General features: G+C 33.4%; 1 protein-coding gene across 15 annotated transcripts in view; it reads left to right on the forward strand.

Annotated features, from left to right (window-relative positions):
• The window catches only part of LOC114327356 (collagen alpha chain CG42342), a 179,577-nt gene that overhangs the window by 111,431 nt on the left and 48,475 nt on the right, over positions 1–19,671 (forward strand). For 13 of the 15 annotated variants that reach the window (XM_050642091.1, XM_050642092.1, XM_050642090.1 and 10 more), the window contains 4 exons: positions 4,939–4,964; positions 10,340–10,382; positions 10,497–10,601; positions 13,901–13,945. In XM_050642091.1, coding sequence (XP_050498048.1) covers positions 4,939–4,964; positions 10,340–10,382; positions 10,497–10,601; positions 13,901–13,945 — 219 coding nt within the window. Of the gene's footprint in view, positions 1–4,938; positions 4,966–10,339; positions 10,383–10,496; positions 10,602–13,900; positions 13,946–19,671 lie in introns of all 15 variants that reach the window. The other 2 variants (XM_050642093.1, XM_050642095.1) reach the window with 1 other exon arrangement.

Genomic DNA, 19,671 nt, shown 5'->3' on the forward strand with positions numbered 1-19,671 from the left:
TGTAAATCATACATAAATTTTCATATTATTACCAAGTCTCCATAATCGTACTTAGCCATATACAAATATGTGGTGGATTTGTCAAATATTCAAAATATCTCGATAAAAACTGACTTTTCGAAAAAGTATTAAGAGGCAAAAAAGTTTTTAAAATATTGTGTTTAACTAATGGTACTACAATAATAATTAAATTGGAACGTACAAAAAAGTTTGGGGGGGTTTAAAGGAACAAAACCCCCATAAAATTTTTATGGGGTGTCCAAATTTCACTATAATTTTTTCTTAAGATACTACTACCATAAGAATGCCACATGTCTATTTTCAATAAAAGATCTCTAATAATTTTCGATATATTGGAAAAAATCGATTTTCATTTTGTAACTTCAAAGGGCTGTAACTTTTTTATGTGCACATTTGTACTAAGATAAGTTATGTTCAATCGAACTATTTTTGGTCCCAGAAGATGTGATTAAATTTATGACCTGTATTTTTGTTACACCCTGTATAATTAAGTAAACAAGCATGTTTATGCTTTTGACTATTTTACGTTTATTCATGACGATTCTGTAACGAATATGTTAAATTTTAGCGGTACGTTATTTTTTGGAGTTTTAACCCAAGAAGCAATTCCATAACTCTTACAAATAACGTCCTGGTAAATTTTAATATTTTAACGGATACGTTAAAAATTAGTTCAAATTCAATTTTACCACGCAAAATAGAAGATTGATTGTGGTTAAGTTTCAATTTGTTTTCGTCGAGCTTGGTTTTTGTCAATTTGTCGATTGTTTTCTTTTGCCGTTGTTATTAATTATGGAAAATTTTAAATCGCGATCAACAAGAATGAGCAAAACGCTAAAAGAGCATTTAATTGTTTATTTAGAAAACCATAAAATCATGTTAGAGACTAAGGTAGCTCCACGTGATATTCAAAAATTATTAAAACAAAAATTTTACACCCAATTACATTTTTCGTAAGTTAATAATTAAAGACATTTCGCTTTTGATAATAAACTCTTTTCACATCTCTGCATTTTTATTTTGAATTACAACAAAAAATAAATACATAAACAAAGTTTAGAAGAACATTTTTTTTAACATCCCATTTATTTACAATCTGTAATAATGATTACAATAAGTAAATTGTTTAGAAGAACATATTACATGAAATATCTATGAATTATGTCCTCTCGACGGGCTTCACCAACATTATACCAACCATTATCTATAACTGGTTCTGGATTTTCATGTTCTGGCTCTTCATCTATTAAATCCTCATCATCAGGCATGCCGACTCTTCTTGTTCGTGCTATGTTGTGTAAAATAACACAACTGTGAATGATTTCTGCTACTTTATTGGGACTGTTATATAAGGCCCTTATTTGTCCATGTATACAACGAAACCTGTTTTTTAGTAGACCTATTGAATGTTCAATTTTTACTCTTAGGTAAATCTGAAAGCCTGCTATTAAATCTTGAATGAGGAGAATTAGGTGGAGGAGCATTCACTGGAACCAGTAACCAAGGTTCCAAAGGGAACTATCTCCTATCAAGTAGTTAGGTGAAATATTGTTTATATATACTCTTTCCAATTCTTCTCTAACCCTAGACATCATCCAAATTGCAGAATCGTGAACTTCCAGGAAAACTGGCATTTATAGCAAGAAATTTATTATTATGGTCACTAATGGCTTGAATATTAACGGCGTAAAAGTTTTTACGGCAATAAAATATTGGACCTGCAAAACTGGATGATGGGCAGGAGGTGATACCTCCGATTTTCATTATAATCTTCAATAAATAGATGTAAAAATCCATCAAACGCTATTTTCAAAGATTTTTAACAACAGGTTAGTTTTTAAAGGGTGCTAGGCAAGCAGGTGTTTAAATTACAATTTTAACGCCTGTTTTATAACACATTTCCCATATTTTTTAACGTATAAAATATTACAGAATGGGAAATATTAAATTATTTGAACTACTGTTAAATAGTTTACGTTAAACAATACGGAATAACCTTTCTATTTTAACGTACATTATTTTTTTAACGTCCTTTAAAATTTAACATATTCCTTATAGTCCAGAAAGCCACTGCGCATCCGCTAGGAAAAATATTCTAATTCGGATTTTTTGCACAATCTTACTCAAAAAGGACTCCTTTTAACAAATTTGCATGTTGCCAGGACCAAAAGGTGGTCAAAAATTTTTTAAACGTTTTTTTTTTGTTTTTTTCCTAAAATTATTTTTTTTGCATGAAAAAAAGTTTTTTTAGGTTTTTTGGATCATTCCAAACAGAAAAGGTCTTTAGTTACTTTTCTCTAAAAATGATAGTTTTTGACATATCAGCGATCAAATTTAAAAAACTGCGAAATCGGCCATTTTTAACCCTCAAACACTATGTGAAAAACTTAAAATTTTAATGTTGCCAAGGTAGGTAGATATTCTTTAAACATCGATTGATGAAATTAGTCCTGTCGCCAGGGGGGGTACAACGGCCTCCCTAATTCAGATGGACTTACCCAAGTTTTTTTTATATATTTTGACCCGTAGAATACGAATTTTTTGGATAACGGTTTATCCGGATGTCGATAAGATTGTTATAGACAAAGAACTTGAGGAATTACATAACAGCGATTTCTCGCAAAACGAAATATCCTTTTGTAATTTTTGGGTCATTTTAAGCAAAAAATATTCCTACAAGTTTTTTCGTAGAATGCATAGTTTTCGAGATAACCGCGGTTGAACTTTCAAAAAATCGAAAAATTGTAATTTTTGAACACGAATAACTTTTGATTAAAAAATAAAGTAGCAATTCTGCTTACCGCATTTGAAAGTTTAAGTCAAATTATATCGGTTTTGATTATTTGCATTGCTAAAAATTTATTATTTTATTGTTAAACAAAGTTATAAACACCTAGTATGTGAGTGATGTTTTCAATGATTTCTCATTTAAAATCGAACGAGTAGGTAGAGTAGCTACAAGTGCAAGCGAGGCAATTTCTACGTAGCATGCGTTAAAACGCATGTATTAGGTACGGGAAACACTATGTGTTTATAGATTTGTTTAACAATAAAAAAATTAATTCTTAGCAATTCAAATAATCAAAACCGATATAATTTGACTTAAACTTTCAAATGCGGTAAGCAGAATTGCTACTTTATTTTTTAATCAAAAGTTATTCGGGTTCAAAAATTGCAATTTTTCGATTTTTTGAAAGTTCAATCGCGGTTATCTCGAAAACTATGCATTCTACGAAAAAACTTGTAGGAATATTTTTTGCTTAAAATGACCCAAAAAATACAAAAAGATGTTTTGTTTTGCGAGAAATCGCTGTTATGTAATTCCTCAAGTTCTTTGTCCATAACAATCTTATCGACATCCGGATCAACTGTTACCCAAAAAATTCGTATTCTACGGGTCAAAATATATAAAAAAAACTTGGGTAAGTCCATCTGAATTAAGGAGGCCGTTGTACCCCCCCTGGCGACAGGACTAAATCCCGAAGAGTTTTTTGTAATACAATATTCAAAACTTCTTTGTTTTTTAATTGCTAATCAAACGTGCGCGACACTATTTTCCACCGACAGTATGGTGCAAATGAAAGGAATAAATTCGTTATTTCGTAAACGGGCGACTTTAAGGAAAAATCCCGAAACAGGTCGATTTTTATTTTTAAGTTATGATATTGTGGCATATATGGTATACTAGTGACGTCATCCGTCTGGGCGTGATGACGTAATCGATGATTTTTTTAAATGAGAATAGGGGTCGTGTGGTAGCTCATTTGAAAGGTTCTTCAATTCTTTATTCAGTAATGTAAACATTTACATAATTATTTCTACAGGGTGTCCTTCTACTTCTTTTTTTGTCAAATAATTTAATTTAATAAAAATTTTTTGGACACCCTGTACAAATAATTATGTAAATGTTTACATTACTGAATAGAGAATGGAAGAACCTTTCAAATGAGCTAGCACACGACCCCTATTCTCATTTAAAAAAATCATCGATTACGTCATCACGCCCAGATGGATGACGTCACTAGTATACCATATATGCCACAATATCATAACTTAAAAATAAAAATCGACTTGTTTCGGGATTTTTCCTGAAAGTCGCCGGTTTATGAAATAACGAATTTATTCCGTTCATTTGCACCATACTGTCGGTAGAAAATCGTGTCGCGCACGCTTGATAAGCAATTAAAAAACAAAGGAGTTTTGAATATTGTATTGAAAAAAACTCTTCAGGATTTCATCAATCGATGTTTAAATAATATCCTCCTACCTTGGCAACATTGAAATTTTCAGTTTTTCACATAGTTTTTGAGGGTTAAAAATGGCCGATTTTGCAATTTTTCAATTTTTTAATCGCTTATATGTCAAAAATTATCATTTTTAGAGAAAAGTCACTAAAAACCTTTTCTGTTTGGAATGATCCAAGAAACCTAAAAAAACTTTTTTCCATGCAAAAAAAAAATTAGGAAAAAAACAAAAAAAAACGTTTAAAATATTTTTGACCACCTTTTGGTCCTGGCAACATGCGAATTTGATAAAAGGAGTCCTTTTTGAGTAAGATTGTGCAAAAAATCCGAATTAGAATATTTTTCCTAGCGGATGCGCAGTGGCTTTCTGGACTATTACAGAATTACCACTATTGTCTGTAACTAAACTGAAATTTTAAATTATTAATAAAAAAACATTGATTTAAATAAACGTATAGTATTTTATATAAATAAATTTCAAATTTATTATTTAAAATTATTATCTAAAATATTTTTCAACGTCCCTTTAAACTTTAAACCTTTCGATCATCTCAGATACGTTCTTGTTCTACTCGACATTTATGGGATTTTTTCGTGCATTTCCTCGAGATGTTTTCTAACGCTCTTACTTTGTTTTTCTTTCTTTTCTCGGATCGTCCCGGCTCGGCTGCAGAAGTACAAAAAACTGAGAAGGCGACAGGTAAATATAAGAATCAGCTATACAAGATTTTAGGACAAATGTACCAGACGGGGCTTTCAGCTCCTGCAGAGACGGATTGAGCAGAATATGAATATTTTTGTATTTTTTAAAATCAAATCTTCAGAACTGATTTTAAACGGTTTTCAAAAGTGTTTTGATATTGTTATGAAATACACATTCACAAGTTATACATCATCCAAAATTTTCGCTATTATTAACTATTTTCGGAAAAATCATTTATAAAAAAATAGAATAGAATTTATTTGGTCAATATACAAAATTTGTTTTGTTTGTGACAAGTCAAAAGAATGGTGATAAATATTACATACTTACATTAAAAATTGTAGTAAAATTTAAATTTAAATATTATAACAAACACATATTTAATATTAACAATTTAAGAAATGACAAACACACTAAGTAAAAACGTAAAAACTCGAAATAACATAAAAACATGAAATATTGTCATAATAGGCAAAAAGTCTGGCCAAACTAGCACTATTGTGTAAAAGCTGTACTTAGGTACTCTGTCTTTGAATAAAAACAATGCTTTAAAAAGTGTGATGTTATTTTAAATTTAAATGATTTTAAGTGAAGACTTTTTACTTCATCTGGCAAAAAGTTGTACAAACCAACATCAGTCGAATTTTTTATACTTTTTGTCAACCTAAAACGTTGTGCTCTAATAGCATCTCTAGATCTTGTATCGTGATCATAAAAGTTCTAGTTTATATTAAACTTACTTTTGTTGCAATGAATTTCAACGTCTCATACATATAGAGTGAAGGTAGTGGATCATACCTAACCCCTGAAATAAAGGTTTACAGTGTTCCCTATACTCTGCTCCTGCAAGTATCCTCACTACTCTCTTCTGTAGTTTAAAAATATCATAACGTTGGCAGATATTTCTTATTTTAATACTGCTAACAAGTAGATCAACCATTTTCTGATGCAGACTTTCCCATTCTTGTAGGTATATAGGCAAATTGTAAGTTCATGACGGATTCTAGGAGAATTCCTTCGGGCATGAACAGCTCTGGAGAGCACATCCCATGCATGTTCAATGAGGTTCATATCTGGAGACATCGCAGGCCTATATGGACGAGCGTTATAATCCTTAAATACAAAATTTTCACCACAGCTTATCGCCATAATCTCACATGAGGTTCTAAAATCCGTGTGATATACCTTTGTTCTATTAAGAGTTCCGTCAATAACCAAAAATTTATTGTGGTCTCCTGCCATAATGCCTGCCCAAATCATAACACTACCATCAGTGAAAGGAAGTATGTGACGAGCATGTGCTAGTTGCTCAGATCTTGTTGGCTCTCTCTGGAATTCGCCGAGTATCAATATTTAAACAGATTCTGGTCTCGTCTGAGAAAAATACATAATTCCAAAACTGTTGAGGGAGCTTAATGTGTTCTTGAGCCCACTCGAGACGGTGCAAAATATGTCTAGGTAGGTAGCTGAGGAACTCTTATTGGTCGACGACTCCTCAAACCTGACTCTAAAATTCTTCTTCTTATTGTAGCTAACGATGTTCTGACTCCTTTAGCATGCTTGAAGTCCCTTTGGGTGGCTGGTACAGACACAGAAGACATTCTTCCGAAATTCCGAATGGAAATTCTGATATATCTATTCTGTTGCTCATTAGTAACATATGGTCTACCAGAGGGAGCTCTATTCTATATCGAATTTGTCTACAGAAACCTATTCTATATCCATGAGACATCACTCTGAGAACCCTACTCTTTCCGCCACGAATCGCTGTTAATGGCTTTTTCAACCAAAGCGATAATTCTAGCACATTTCAACTCAGAAATTAAATTATGATTCGTTATAAATCACGTGTTCACAAATTTTACCAAAATAAATTTTTCAAATAATAATAATAATAATAATAATAGAGTTTATTACTTGTCTTCCAACATTGTATAAATTGGTCACATCCTGTGTAACCCGGCGTATCTACCAACATTGTGCTCTAAACAATATCATAGAGCCTCAACAGAAAGGATGCGCTAAGGGTTCCATGGGTTGCAAAGAACAGCTTATCATCAACTCAGTCATTTCTAACCAGGCATTCACTAAAAAAAGGAACCTTTTTACTGCTGTTATTGACTATAAAAAGGCCTTTGATTCAGTACCGCATGAATGGCTAATAGATATATTGAAAATATACAAAGTCGATGATAACATAGTGACCTTTTTAAGGCATATAATGAGAGATTGGAAGACTAAAATTCACCTCCAAATACCTGGTGAAAACAATATCGAAACCGAAAATATCGCAATCAACCGGGGCCTATTTCAAGGAGACTCGTTGAGTCCATTGTGGTTCTGTTTAGCTTTGAACCCCCTTTCCCAGCTATTAAACTCCACTGACTCAGGTTTTAGCATTAAAAGCAATAATACTGTGGTAGCGAAGCTCAATCATCTGGTGAATATGGATGATTTGAAATTAATGGCTTCCACTCGAGAACACCTAGAAGAGATGCTAAAAACCGTAGAAACATTCTCTAATGATATTAGTATGCAGTTCGGTCTAGACAAGTGCCGTGTTTTGAATATAGTCAGAGGAAAGGTACAGCCCGGTGGATTCGATATGCAAAATGGCCAGAACATCGAGGCCATGGGCGACAACGATATGTACAAATATCTTGGAGTAAAGCAGGCGCGGAAAATTGACCATAAGCAAATGAAAACTGAGATAACTACTGAGTTTATAAGAAGGGTAAAACAGCTGCTTCGTTCACAGCTTAACAGTAAAAATTTGTTTAAGGCACTAAACACCTACGCTTGTTCCGCGCAGCTATTCATTTGGTATTGTTAAGTGGACAAAAATATAGAAAATCTTCAGCGAAAAGTACGAACACACCTCACAAAGGCACAAAAACACCACCCTAAAAGTGCAGTAGAACGAACGACATTACGCCGGTATTTAGGAGGAAGAGGGCTTATGGATATAGGTGAGCAATTAGATAAACAAATTGCTAATTTAAGAACTTATTTTCAGATGCAGGCTGAGACATCTACTCTACACCGCGCCATTTGCGCAGTAGATGACACAACACCGATCAAACTGAGAGAACCAGAAATGCGCTTAAACCACCTTACTAAGGACGAAAAACTGCGCGCCTGGATGGGTAAACCTCTGCACGGGCGACATCCCAATGAGGTCAGCCAAGACTATGTCGACAATACAGCGTCGAACTATTGGTTGACATCAGGAAAGATGTTCCCTGAAACGGAGGGTTCATTACTGGCCATTCAGGATCAGGTTATACCAACCAGAAATTACCTGAAATATATCGTCAAAGACCCTCAGGTTCAAAACGACAGATGCCGATATGGATGTCAAGCCCAAGAAACCATCCAACATATTACAGGGGGCTGCCAAGCATTTGCTGCAACTGAATATAAGGAACGGCATGACGTAGTGGGAAAAATCCTTCATCAAGAGATAGCTAACAAGTTGGGACTTCTCCAAACGGACCATCTCCCATATTATCAATACGTTCCTGAGAGTATGCTTGAGGATGGCAACTACAAGCTATACTGGGACCGCAGTGTGCTCACAGACCAAACAGTGGCACATAATAGACCAGATCTCGTACTAGTTAATAAATTAACAAGACAAACAACACTAATTGATGTGGCGATACCTAACAACAATAATCTACGTAGTAAATTTACTGAAAAGATCGCCAAGTATAGAGATCTGGAAATTCAAATACGGAGACAATGGAGAATGCAAAGTACCCAGACGATACCTATTGTTATATCTACTACTGGAGTCATTCCGAAGACCCTCCTCGAAAGCATAAAAAAGCTGGGTCTCAATGAACATCTTTATAAGACCATGCAGAAAGCTGTACTACTTGCGACGGCCAGAAGTGTACGAAAATTTTTGGGAGATACACCTGCATTCCAAGTCACCTAGGGCTCGATAACACGGAAAGAGTCCCACCAGAGCTCAATCCTTTTGATACCGTAGGTATCTGGGATGAGTCAATTTTCCCCTTAGAGGGAGTGTGAGCCGTATGGCTAAATCTGGAGTTTATTTGTAGCAAATAATAACATTATAAATAAACCCAGTTCCTCACTGAAGTTGTTTGTCACATGGACTATGTGACATTTTTTATAAATGTTTAGGTACATCTTGGCAAAACAAGATTAATTAAGTGGGTAGTTAAGTACAATAAAAATAAAAAAAAGTATATTTTATAATGCAATCGACCTATTAAATATGTACAGTCCGTCTAATATACTTACCGTTGCACGTCATTATCTACGTCAGAGATCTAAGTTGACATTATTGACCAATTACAAAAATTCTTGAATTCATTTTAAATCAAATATATCACATATTGTAATTTTTGCGGAAGTGGATTATACAACAATACAAATTAATGTTCAATGTAAATAAATAAAATTTTTAGAAATAGAAAAGAAGAATTATGTTATAATCTTACGTTAAAGTAAATAATAAAAACAATAAATATAATAAAACAAATACTTATAGTGAAGAATTAAAACAAATATGAAGTGTCATCACCGCAACTGTCAAATAAATGTTACCAATTTATGCCAAAATATCACCTTCGGTCGATTGCAGTTACAGTGTGTTCCGAACAAATGTGCTTCATAAAAACGCTTTATAATCCATATATAGAAATGAAATGAAACATGTTATTATGTCTTTCTTTAAGTTGACATTAATAGTAATCTTCAAATATTATTTCTACGCGTATATGATAAAATATATCTAGTGGCTGTAATTCCAGTGGACTCGGCAAAATGATTCTAAAAAATAACACACCTACCACCTAAATATTTCCTGTTGGTATCATATGACGTCACGGGCCATGACGCGGATGACGTGCAACGGTAAGTATATTAGACGAATATATGGATTTATAACAGTGTAAAAATTGTGAATACGAGGGGTGGTGCATAAATCTTGAAACTATGTGTATATTCATTAAACGTTACATTTGTTTGTATTATACAAATAATTAATCAATAATCAAGCTTAAAGAATAGTGAAGGAATCAGAATCTAAAAGTAAACATCAATAACGTAAATTAGAATTTGATACTGTCATATTCTTCATATTCAAAATAAAGGCCTTAAGCTATCTTTATTAGCACCTATGGATATTATTAAATTAAAAAATACAAAAATTACAAGTTTTGTGTTTTATTGTTAGATAAAATGAATTTTCATCAAGTAACGGTCGAAACCATCAAAAATTCTAAATTTTGCTAATCCCGATCTGGCTCTATTATACTAGGGTGTATATTCTTATAGGACTTTTATTTTTATCTCCACTTTGAAGAATTTATCTTTCTCCTTTATTTTTTACACTGTTTCAGGGAGACGGCACGGGAGAGTTTTCTACCGGAGAATTGGTAAGTTATTCTGCGTTTATGTAATTTTAAAATAGAAAAAATTAAAGATTACCAGCTATGTAAAAAATCGTATCCAGAAATAACGTGTACTTGATTGTGTCTTTTTATAAACAGATTATGGGACCCCCAGGACCACCCGGTCCTCCAGGAGTACCAGGCTTACAGGGTCCTCCAGGAATCAAGGGTGATCGAGGTGCAGACGGACTAAAGGGTGAACCAGTAAGTTAAATGTTACTATCAGTTTATGTTAAGGATTAGGTTAAGGTAACATAGGTGTAGTAAATACTGTTCTTCTTGATGTGCATATCCGTCACGAATGTTGGCTATTATCATGGCAATATTTATCTTGCAGAGCGAAAAAGCTGCACAGATCTTATGTTGAACCAGTTTCTAAGGTTTTTTTTTGTGAATTTGATGGCCTTGGCTGAGCCAATTAGCCAGACATTTTATTTTAAAAACAAACATTTTTTTTTCAATCAGAGGAATTTTTTCTGTATTTCTAACTCTAAATATATGTACATAACAAACTAACATACTACTATCCAAAAAATACACCGTTTTGGATGTAAATATTTTTTTGTATATTTTTTTATTATATTTTTAATTTGTTTTTTCTTTTTTCGTTTTTTAATTGTTTTTTTTCCCCTTTTTTTTCTCTTTTTTTGTTTTTTTTTCTCTTTTTTTTTCTTTTTTTTTTTGTTCTTTTTCTTCAATTATAATATATAATAATTACTTAAATCTACAGGGTTAAAAAAATAACAACAAAACAAACATGTCTGTTTTGTTTTAACAAACATGCCTGTTTTGTTTTAACAAAATTACTTAAATACAGGGTTAATTATATTGCTACTTACAGTTTTTGATATGTTCGTAAATTGTTTTTAATGTATTAATATCTTCAGAAAAAATCAAATTGTTCAGGTAGACGGGAACTGGAATTTTTAAAATATTAAAATTATCATAATGGTAGGGGAGCAAAGTATGCTAAATATGCAGTCACTCGAACGCTTTGGGGACCTATTGGGTTGTAATTATTAGGTCCTAAAACCAAAGCCCGTTAAGTAAAATTTTCCATTTTAGCGGTCGCTTGCCATTTTTTAATTTAATTTTCCATTTCCATTAATTGTTTGTTCCGATTATAGCGCCATCTATCCATAATGCGAAAAAATGTTTCGAATAAAAGTTGCTTATTTTTATGCAGATAATCCAAATCTGCAGTAAAAAATGGAGGCTCCCATTTAAGATTTTAAAGTAACCCCACACACCACCTCCGTAGGGGGTCGCGTTTGGTACCATTCGATATATTTTTCAAAAATATTAAATAAGTGTATTTTGCAGTTTTTAGATCTGATGTTTATTTTTCTAAATATCGCGGGATTTGTATTTAAAATTTTAAATTTACCCCCCACACCTCTCTGTGAGGGGTCATGTTTGGTACCTTTCGATAGATTTTGAAAATATTGAACGTGTAGTTTTTAGTTTTTCGATCTGACGTTCATTTCGCGAAATATTCGCTTTTTTCTTGTGAAATTTTGTGACTCACCAATTTCTTTACGCCCCGCTCAAATCGTCATATTTTTTAAATATACACTGTTTTGCATGTACTTAACTTACCTTATCTTAATCTGACAATTTCGAGTATTTTTAAGGATAGATTTTTTTCGGGCCCCCCTAAACGAACTCCTCTGTGTTAAGAGCTAATATATGGCAGAGGTACATCTGCAGGGTACCACGTTTCTCCCCTTATGATAATCTGACGCGCTCGAGTAACTGCAAAAATCCCCTACCATAAAATTTGTTTATATTTACTGATTGATGTGAACATTCGAGGAGAATATGTAGTAGATCACCTTCCTTTCCACACTCACAGTTAGGTGACTCTGTGAGACCCAAACTGAACATATGAAGGGGAGTAAGAGCGTGATTACATCTCAATCTATTTATAACTCTTATGAAATGGCGATTTGATACAGAATGAAACCATCTTTTTATGGGAATTTCAGGCTGCATTTGTTTGTAATTACTTCCAGTTCTCGTGTTTCGATAATACGTTTGCCAGTTTTCTTTTTGATGTCGTTTACTAATAATATTAATACCCGAAAGGGGTAATACGTTCGAGGGAGGTTCTTCGCCTATTTCTAGGGCGGATTTGGCTAGCCTGTCTACTATTTCGTTACTTAGTTACTAAGGTTTTTTGACCAGGATGTTGTTCTTCATACTGGACTTCGCTTTCCAAATATTTTTCCTTGCGGAATGGCCTGTACGAGGGCATATCTGGATTCATTTCATATAATGTGTCCGAAGTATTCTAACTTTCTAGATTTGATGGTGGTCAGTACCTCTAGGTTCTTTTTCATTCTTCTGAGTACCTCCTTATTTGTGATCTCCGTCCACGGGATTTTAAGTAGGTACATATTATACAATACAGCAACATCTCAAATGTTTCCAATTTTCTGCAAATTCTTATCTCTTGGTTGTCGGTTCGGTATTTATTTATTAAATACTGTTGGTTTAGGTAAAATTATACTAATTTAAATTTAAATTAGATAGAACACTAAGGTCCGGTTGTTCGAACGCTAATCAAAAATGGAATCAACTAATCATCAAATATTTAATTACTGTCACCAACTGTCAATGTTAACTTTGTTTGGGTTGCTAAAAACATAATTGATTGCAATTATGAGATTTATTAATCAATTATGTTAATAATTGTTATGTTAATTAATAATTATTAATTAATTAATCAATTAATTATGTTAATTATTATAATGATAATTAACATAATTGATTACAATCAACTGATTGACGTACGAATGAGGGGTGTTATTTGATGGTTGTTAAGGGAACTTAATTATAATCAACTTCTTGATTAGCGTTCGAACAACCGGCCCTAAGATAAAAAAAATAAATTCTGGCATTAGAAAGATTAGAACATCGGAGATGAACTGATAACTGGGTTCTTCGATGGCTCTGTATTATTCTAGTGTACAAGGAAGAGTAATGCCGGATTTATACTCAGCCATTGCCACGATGTCATACGATATCGACGCGAGACATCAGTTCCTCGCCAATGTCCTCACAACTCATTTACCGAACGACTCTCAAGAATGGAATGTGACGACAGCATCGTCTTGCTCCCTTACTCACTTACTGCTTTGCCGGCGGCAAGTGAGAGAGAGTAGTTGAATGTGAATGCTCACTCGCGCTCGCGCTGCCAGTCCTTTGACTTCCTTCTCGAAAACCGACTTTTGAGGGAGAGCCGTGCAATGGCAGTAGCATGAGCAGCAGCAGCTAGAGTGAGCTATTTACACATTCACGCTGCCCACTTCCCTGCCCAATTCCCTGTCCAACAGAACTGAGTGTAAATGCGGTATACAAGCTATCACTAGGATTAAGTAGTATATCTCAATTTTTTTAACCGTTTGGATTAGGCAGATTCGTAGGCTAGGAAGAACTTTAAAAATATTGATTTATCAGTTACATTTCATATGTATTGAATTCTATATTTTTTCCCTTAGGGTGAAAAAGGCTCAAAGGGGGATCCAGGACCTATGGGACTACCTGTAAGTATTATTTATGTTTATATGTTTAGTTAGTTTATTTTAATGTCAAGAACCTTAGAATAGAACGACAACATAACCCGAATAACAACAAATGGAATAGTAAAGACGGCGAGATACAGTTCCCTAATAGGAATACATTCAATTAGTCCAAGTAATGAAACTTAAAATAGGAAATAACCTCGCAATTTTTACAGAATGGATTGATTTGCTTGAAAATTTGAGAATAAGTAGTGTAAGAGAATAGATAGTCCAAGGATCAAAATCTGTATGATGCCTAAAGGCGCTTTTACCATGGGGGTGGTTGCCACCTCATCTCGGAGGTGGAAATTTTTTATTATATTTAGACCACAAAAGTTGGTAAAAACGTTCATTCTAATCAAAAAACGTTCTATACATTTTTTGATTTAATTAATAGTTTTCGATTTATTCGCTATCGAAAGTGTTAGTCTTATATCGAAAAAATCAATGTATATGTTACAGTGAAAGCTGAATATTAGTCAAGGTGTACCGTCGCTAGTGATTGTCGACCTTCACTGAAATGACCAGTGAATGTTGATAGTAGAAAATATATATCAGCTTTCACTAGGGAAGGTGAACCTTCACGGAATCAGCCTAGGGAATGTTGAACATCTGGCGGATGTGCACGGCGGGCGAACGACCTTGACCTGGTGCCAGTGATGTCTGGTGTCTGCAGCATTGTGCATATTACATTCCCGCCCAGCCGGCCGTCAGTGTTGGTGAGGTTATGTTATTGTGCAACTGTGTGTTATATCCTGATGTGGTATTTTAATTCTGAAGGTGGTGCGCTTATGTTTTAAAGTGGTTCAGTGTTAATGAACGATAATGTCTAAATCTGCGCAGTTTTACGAACTACTTAAAGATGAGCGTGAAAATTCCAAGTTGAATTGTGTTTCAGTGAATAAGGTGAAGTATGAGCTTCTTATTGATAAGGTTAAGACTGTAAAAATAAAATCTAATAAGGATGGCAATGACTACCGGTTTTTGAAAAGGTATGATGTTATTGAGGTGAATGGAATCACCAAATTAATATCCCCAGTAACTGAACAAGATAGCATCAAGTATTTTATATGCGATGAAGATCTTTTTCAGATATTAAATGATGCTCACATTACAACCGGACATGGTGGGCGAGATCGCATGGTGAAACATTTAAAAACAAAATACAAGAATATAACCTACAAGGATATATCAATCTTTCTAAGTCTCTGCGAGCCTTGCCTACAGAAACAAAAAAGCCTAAAGAAAGGTATTGTAGTTAAGCCGTTGCTTTTTAAAGAGTTGAATCATAGATGCCAAGTTGATTTAATCGATTTCCAATCGCAGCCAGACGGCGAGTATAAATTTATATTAGTGTACCAAGATCATCTCACAAAGTTTGTTGTTCTCAGAGCACTAAAGTCTAAAACAGCTGATGAGGTTTGTGAAAATATAATAGATATTTTTACTTTGCTAGGCGCCCCAACAGTATTGCAGTCAGATAATGGACGGGAATTTGTGAATAAAATTATTAATGGATTAGTTGATTTTTGGCCTAATTTTAAAATTGTCCATGGGAAACCAAGACATAGCCAAAGTCAGGGCAGTGTCGAAAGGGCTAACCAGGATGTGGAAAATATGCTTACCATATGGATGCATGACCACAAATCTTCTAATTGGAGCTACGGTCTGAAGTTTATTCAGTTGATGAAAAATAGTGCTTTACACAGCGGCATAAAAAGAACACCGTATGAAGCCATGTTTGGATGTCCACCTAAGCACGGATTAGCTACTTCCAGTATCCCTACTGAAGCTTTAACAAATGTAGAGTCTGAAGAAGATCTTGAAGCCGTTATTAGGGACATTACTGTTAGTGGTGAGCACGATACAGGTGAAAATATACAGGAAACCTCCAGTACACTTGAAAATGAGGGTGATTTGAGTGTTACAGAGAACAGCGAAGACCAACACTTAGAAGGTACTAGTTACCTTTTAACTGACCTGGACAAATCAACTATGGACATTAAAAGACAACGAGATGAAGCATTCAAATGCCTAACAGATCAAGCAAAACGTATGAAAAGTACATCTGACCATAAACTACAACCTGTTGACAAAGGTTGCACTGTGAGAGTTCCTGTTCCTGATGTGGACCGAGGCCGAGGGGATGCACGGTCAATTCTTGGCGTTGTGTTGGATGTAGTGGATAATGGATTTTACCGCATAGGAACCAGAGATGGTGTTCTGAAACAGCTGTATGCTCGGTAAGTTTTATTATTCTATTATAACAAGTAAAATCTTACCCTAAGTAGGCCACAGTCGTCAATTTAGTTTACATTTTTAATACTTTTATGAAGTTTAACTTGTTTGAACGTATTTAATACCGCATAGTATAATAATTAGTAATTTTACATTTAAGCCTACAAGTATCTTTTTATTTGCAGATCCCAGTTTAATACTTGTCCAGTAAACATTATAAAAGAAGATGAAATTCCAATAAAAATTCCATACTGAAATTCCATACTTTTATGAAGTTTAACTTGTTTGAACGTATTTAATACCGCATAGTATAATAATTAGTAATTTTACATTTAAGCCTGCAAGTATCTTTTTATTTGCAGATCCCAGTTTAATACTTGTCCAGTAAACATTATAAAAGAAGATGAAATTCCAATAAAAATTCCATACTGAAATTCCATACTTTTATGAAGTTTAACTTGTTTGAACGTATTTAATACCGCATAGTATAATAATTAGTAATTTTACATTTAAGCCTGCAAGTATCTTTTTATTTGCAGATCCCAGTTTAATACTTGTCCAGTAAACATTATAAAAGAAGATGAAATTCCAATGGAAAAGACACTTACTTTACGAACAGTTGCTACTACTCAGTCAACCGGAAGTGGGCAAGGATTTTTTAAGTGCAGTTGTAACAAGAAGTGCCAAACAAAGAAGTGTTACTGCATAAAAAACAATGTTTTATGCAATTCCAAATGCCATAAAGCATTATCATGTTGCAACAAATAATTTTATTATTGTTGACTATAGTATTTTCGTCTCTATTATAGTCTTTAAATTGTAGACTATAGTTTCACGTTTTATTTTGTTCTTATTTGTTCATCTTTCAAATTCTAAATTTACTTTTGTTATAAAAGTATACGTGATTTAAGATTAGTCTTTTATTTCTCTCTAACTTTCCCTAGACTGTTGTAGAGGAGGTTGTCATTCACTATAGGAATTGTCAACCTTCACTAGTGGATGTTGATCTTGTTTGTACGTCTGTGTAACTTTCCCTAGACTGCTGTAGGGGAGGTTGACGTTCACTAAGAATGGTCAACCTTCACTAGTGAAAGTTGATCTTGTTATTTCAGAATTCAACTTTCACTAAGATGCCCAGCGAGAGTCGACCGTGACTAGTAAAGGTTAACCTTCCCTGAAACGTCAACTTTCACTGTAACATATATGTTTTTAATAAGTTTTCTGCTAATAACTCCAAAAGTTTTTGTTTTATCAAAACAACTGTATTTAACAAAAATGTACCTTTAAAAAAAATTAGCAAAACCGTTTTTTTTTTAATTCTTTAAGACCAACAATAATCGAGCTATACTTTATGTTAGCTCATCTTCGTCAAATCCTAAATATTGTAGTTTCAAACTCAAAAGACGGGAAAACTATGCATTTTTCGAGGACAACTTGTTCAAACTAATTTAAAGTATTTAAAAATATCTATCTCCAGAAATAAAAAACAAGTCCCGAGCTCAAAAATTAAGTGACCTTATGAAAAGTATGTCAGTCCCTATTTTTTTCAGCGAAAAATTGATCGGAATCAACCCCCTAATCACCACCCTAATTAATATAAGTCATTGACCATATTTGGTATTCTTTATTTATGTATTATTAATAGGTTCTAGCAGTTTGACGGGCTTAGAATTATTAGTATTTAAAAAAATCGAGTTAAAAGCGAATAACGATCTTTGTAGTTTTATAAAAAAAATGGCTTTTCAGAATAGAAAGATTAGGATCAGAGATACGAAAAAATATTTAAATATGAAATTGTAGGCTATTTAATTCGCAAGAATCTGGTTTGTAAAAATGTTTTCTATGGCAAAAATTGAGTGAGCTATTGACAATTAAAACTTGTATTAACATGCAAAAACCACCTTTCCCAACCCTTTCAAAGTCACCTCTTTTTGCGACTGAGGATTTTAAAAAGATTTAATATTAATAGGCTTATAGATCTTGTAAAAATCTAAAAAATTATTTTTTACCAAACTTTCTAAGATAAAAAATAAAAAATTTACGGTTAAAAAATCAATATATTTTTTTGAAAAAAAAAGAGAAGAAATTCAATTGGAAGCATAATAATGTTAGTTAGCGGTGTTTTTAGTCATTGGCCTTATTCATTCTTTTTTAGTTATGTGTTATTAATAGATTCTAGAAGTTTGACTGGCTTAGAGTGATTAGTTTTTAAAAAACTGTAGTTAAAAGCGAATAACGAATTTTTTTAGTTTGGTAAAAAAGGCCATTTTCTTCAGAATAGAAAGATTAGCATCAGAGATACGAAAAAATGTTTAAATATGAAATTGTAGGTTATTTATTTCCCAAGAACTTGGTTTAACAATTTTTTTTCTACTGCAAAAATTGAGTGAATCGTAGATGAGTACATATCGAAAAACATTGATTTTTCGTTATAAAACTAACACGAATAAATCGAAAACTATTAATTTTATCAAAAAAATGTATAGAACATTTTTTGCTTAGAATGAATGTTTTTATCAACTTTTGCGGTCAAACTATAATGAAAAATTTCCACCCCCGAGATGGGGTGGCAACCACCCCCATGGTAAAAGCGCCGTTCAGCATCATGTAGATTTTGATCCTCTGACTATCCACTACTTATTCTCAAATTTTCAAGCAAATCGATCCATTCTGTAAAAATTGCGAGATGAAAAGCTTCGGTTCCTGGACTAAATGGAAAGAGTGCGAAAACGATGAAACGACAATTTACTGGAGGCACATTGAAAAAATAGACAGTCATGTCTACATAAGAGGAAGAAAAACAAGAAGAAGATTTTGCCTGGAATGCATGGTAGTCTACGATCGTTTATCAGCAACAAAGAATAACGTTTGCAAACCGAAATTAGTATAAAGACCGTAGTAGCCATTGCCTAACAAGAAAGATAAATATAATGGTACCTACACAGAACCTTAATATTCTTACTTCTAATGAATGGATCTAAGACATGACATGGCCACTGTTTAACGCAGATTAAAACACACTATTAATTTGGGAGAAAAAAAAGTCCTAAGAAAATATTCAGATATTTTCTGAAATATTCAGACATGTACGGTGGACACTGGACAACACATCTTCTTCTACTTCATCTTCTTTTTGTATAGACATCACTCTGTGCGGTTTTTTCAATATGCCTCCAGTAAATTATCGTTTCATCGTTTTCATGGTATTCCCACTGATCGTCTTGACAAAACATCTGGCTAGAGCAAATGAAAGCTCCTCTGCAAAACGTAACCTATTTGCGAAACACTAGAAAACCAGAGGAAGAGGTAGCCTAATATTGAAATGGGCGGATGATGGATAAGAATGTCATGAAAATGTAGTATTGCTACCTGGCACAAAGCTGCAATAATTGCAAAATTGGAACCGTCAAAATTCCAGAGTGAGCTAACTGATTCTTTACTACCATTTAAACTGTGGCTATAGTACTAAT

The sequence above is a fragment of the Diabrotica virgifera genome, chromosome 1 (genome assembly GCF_917563875.1).
Source record: "Diabrotica virgifera virgifera chromosome 1, PGI_DIABVI_V3a".
NCBI classification, from domain to species: Eukaryota; Metazoa; Arthropoda; class Insecta; order Coleoptera; family Chrysomelidae; genus Diabrotica; species Diabrotica virgifera.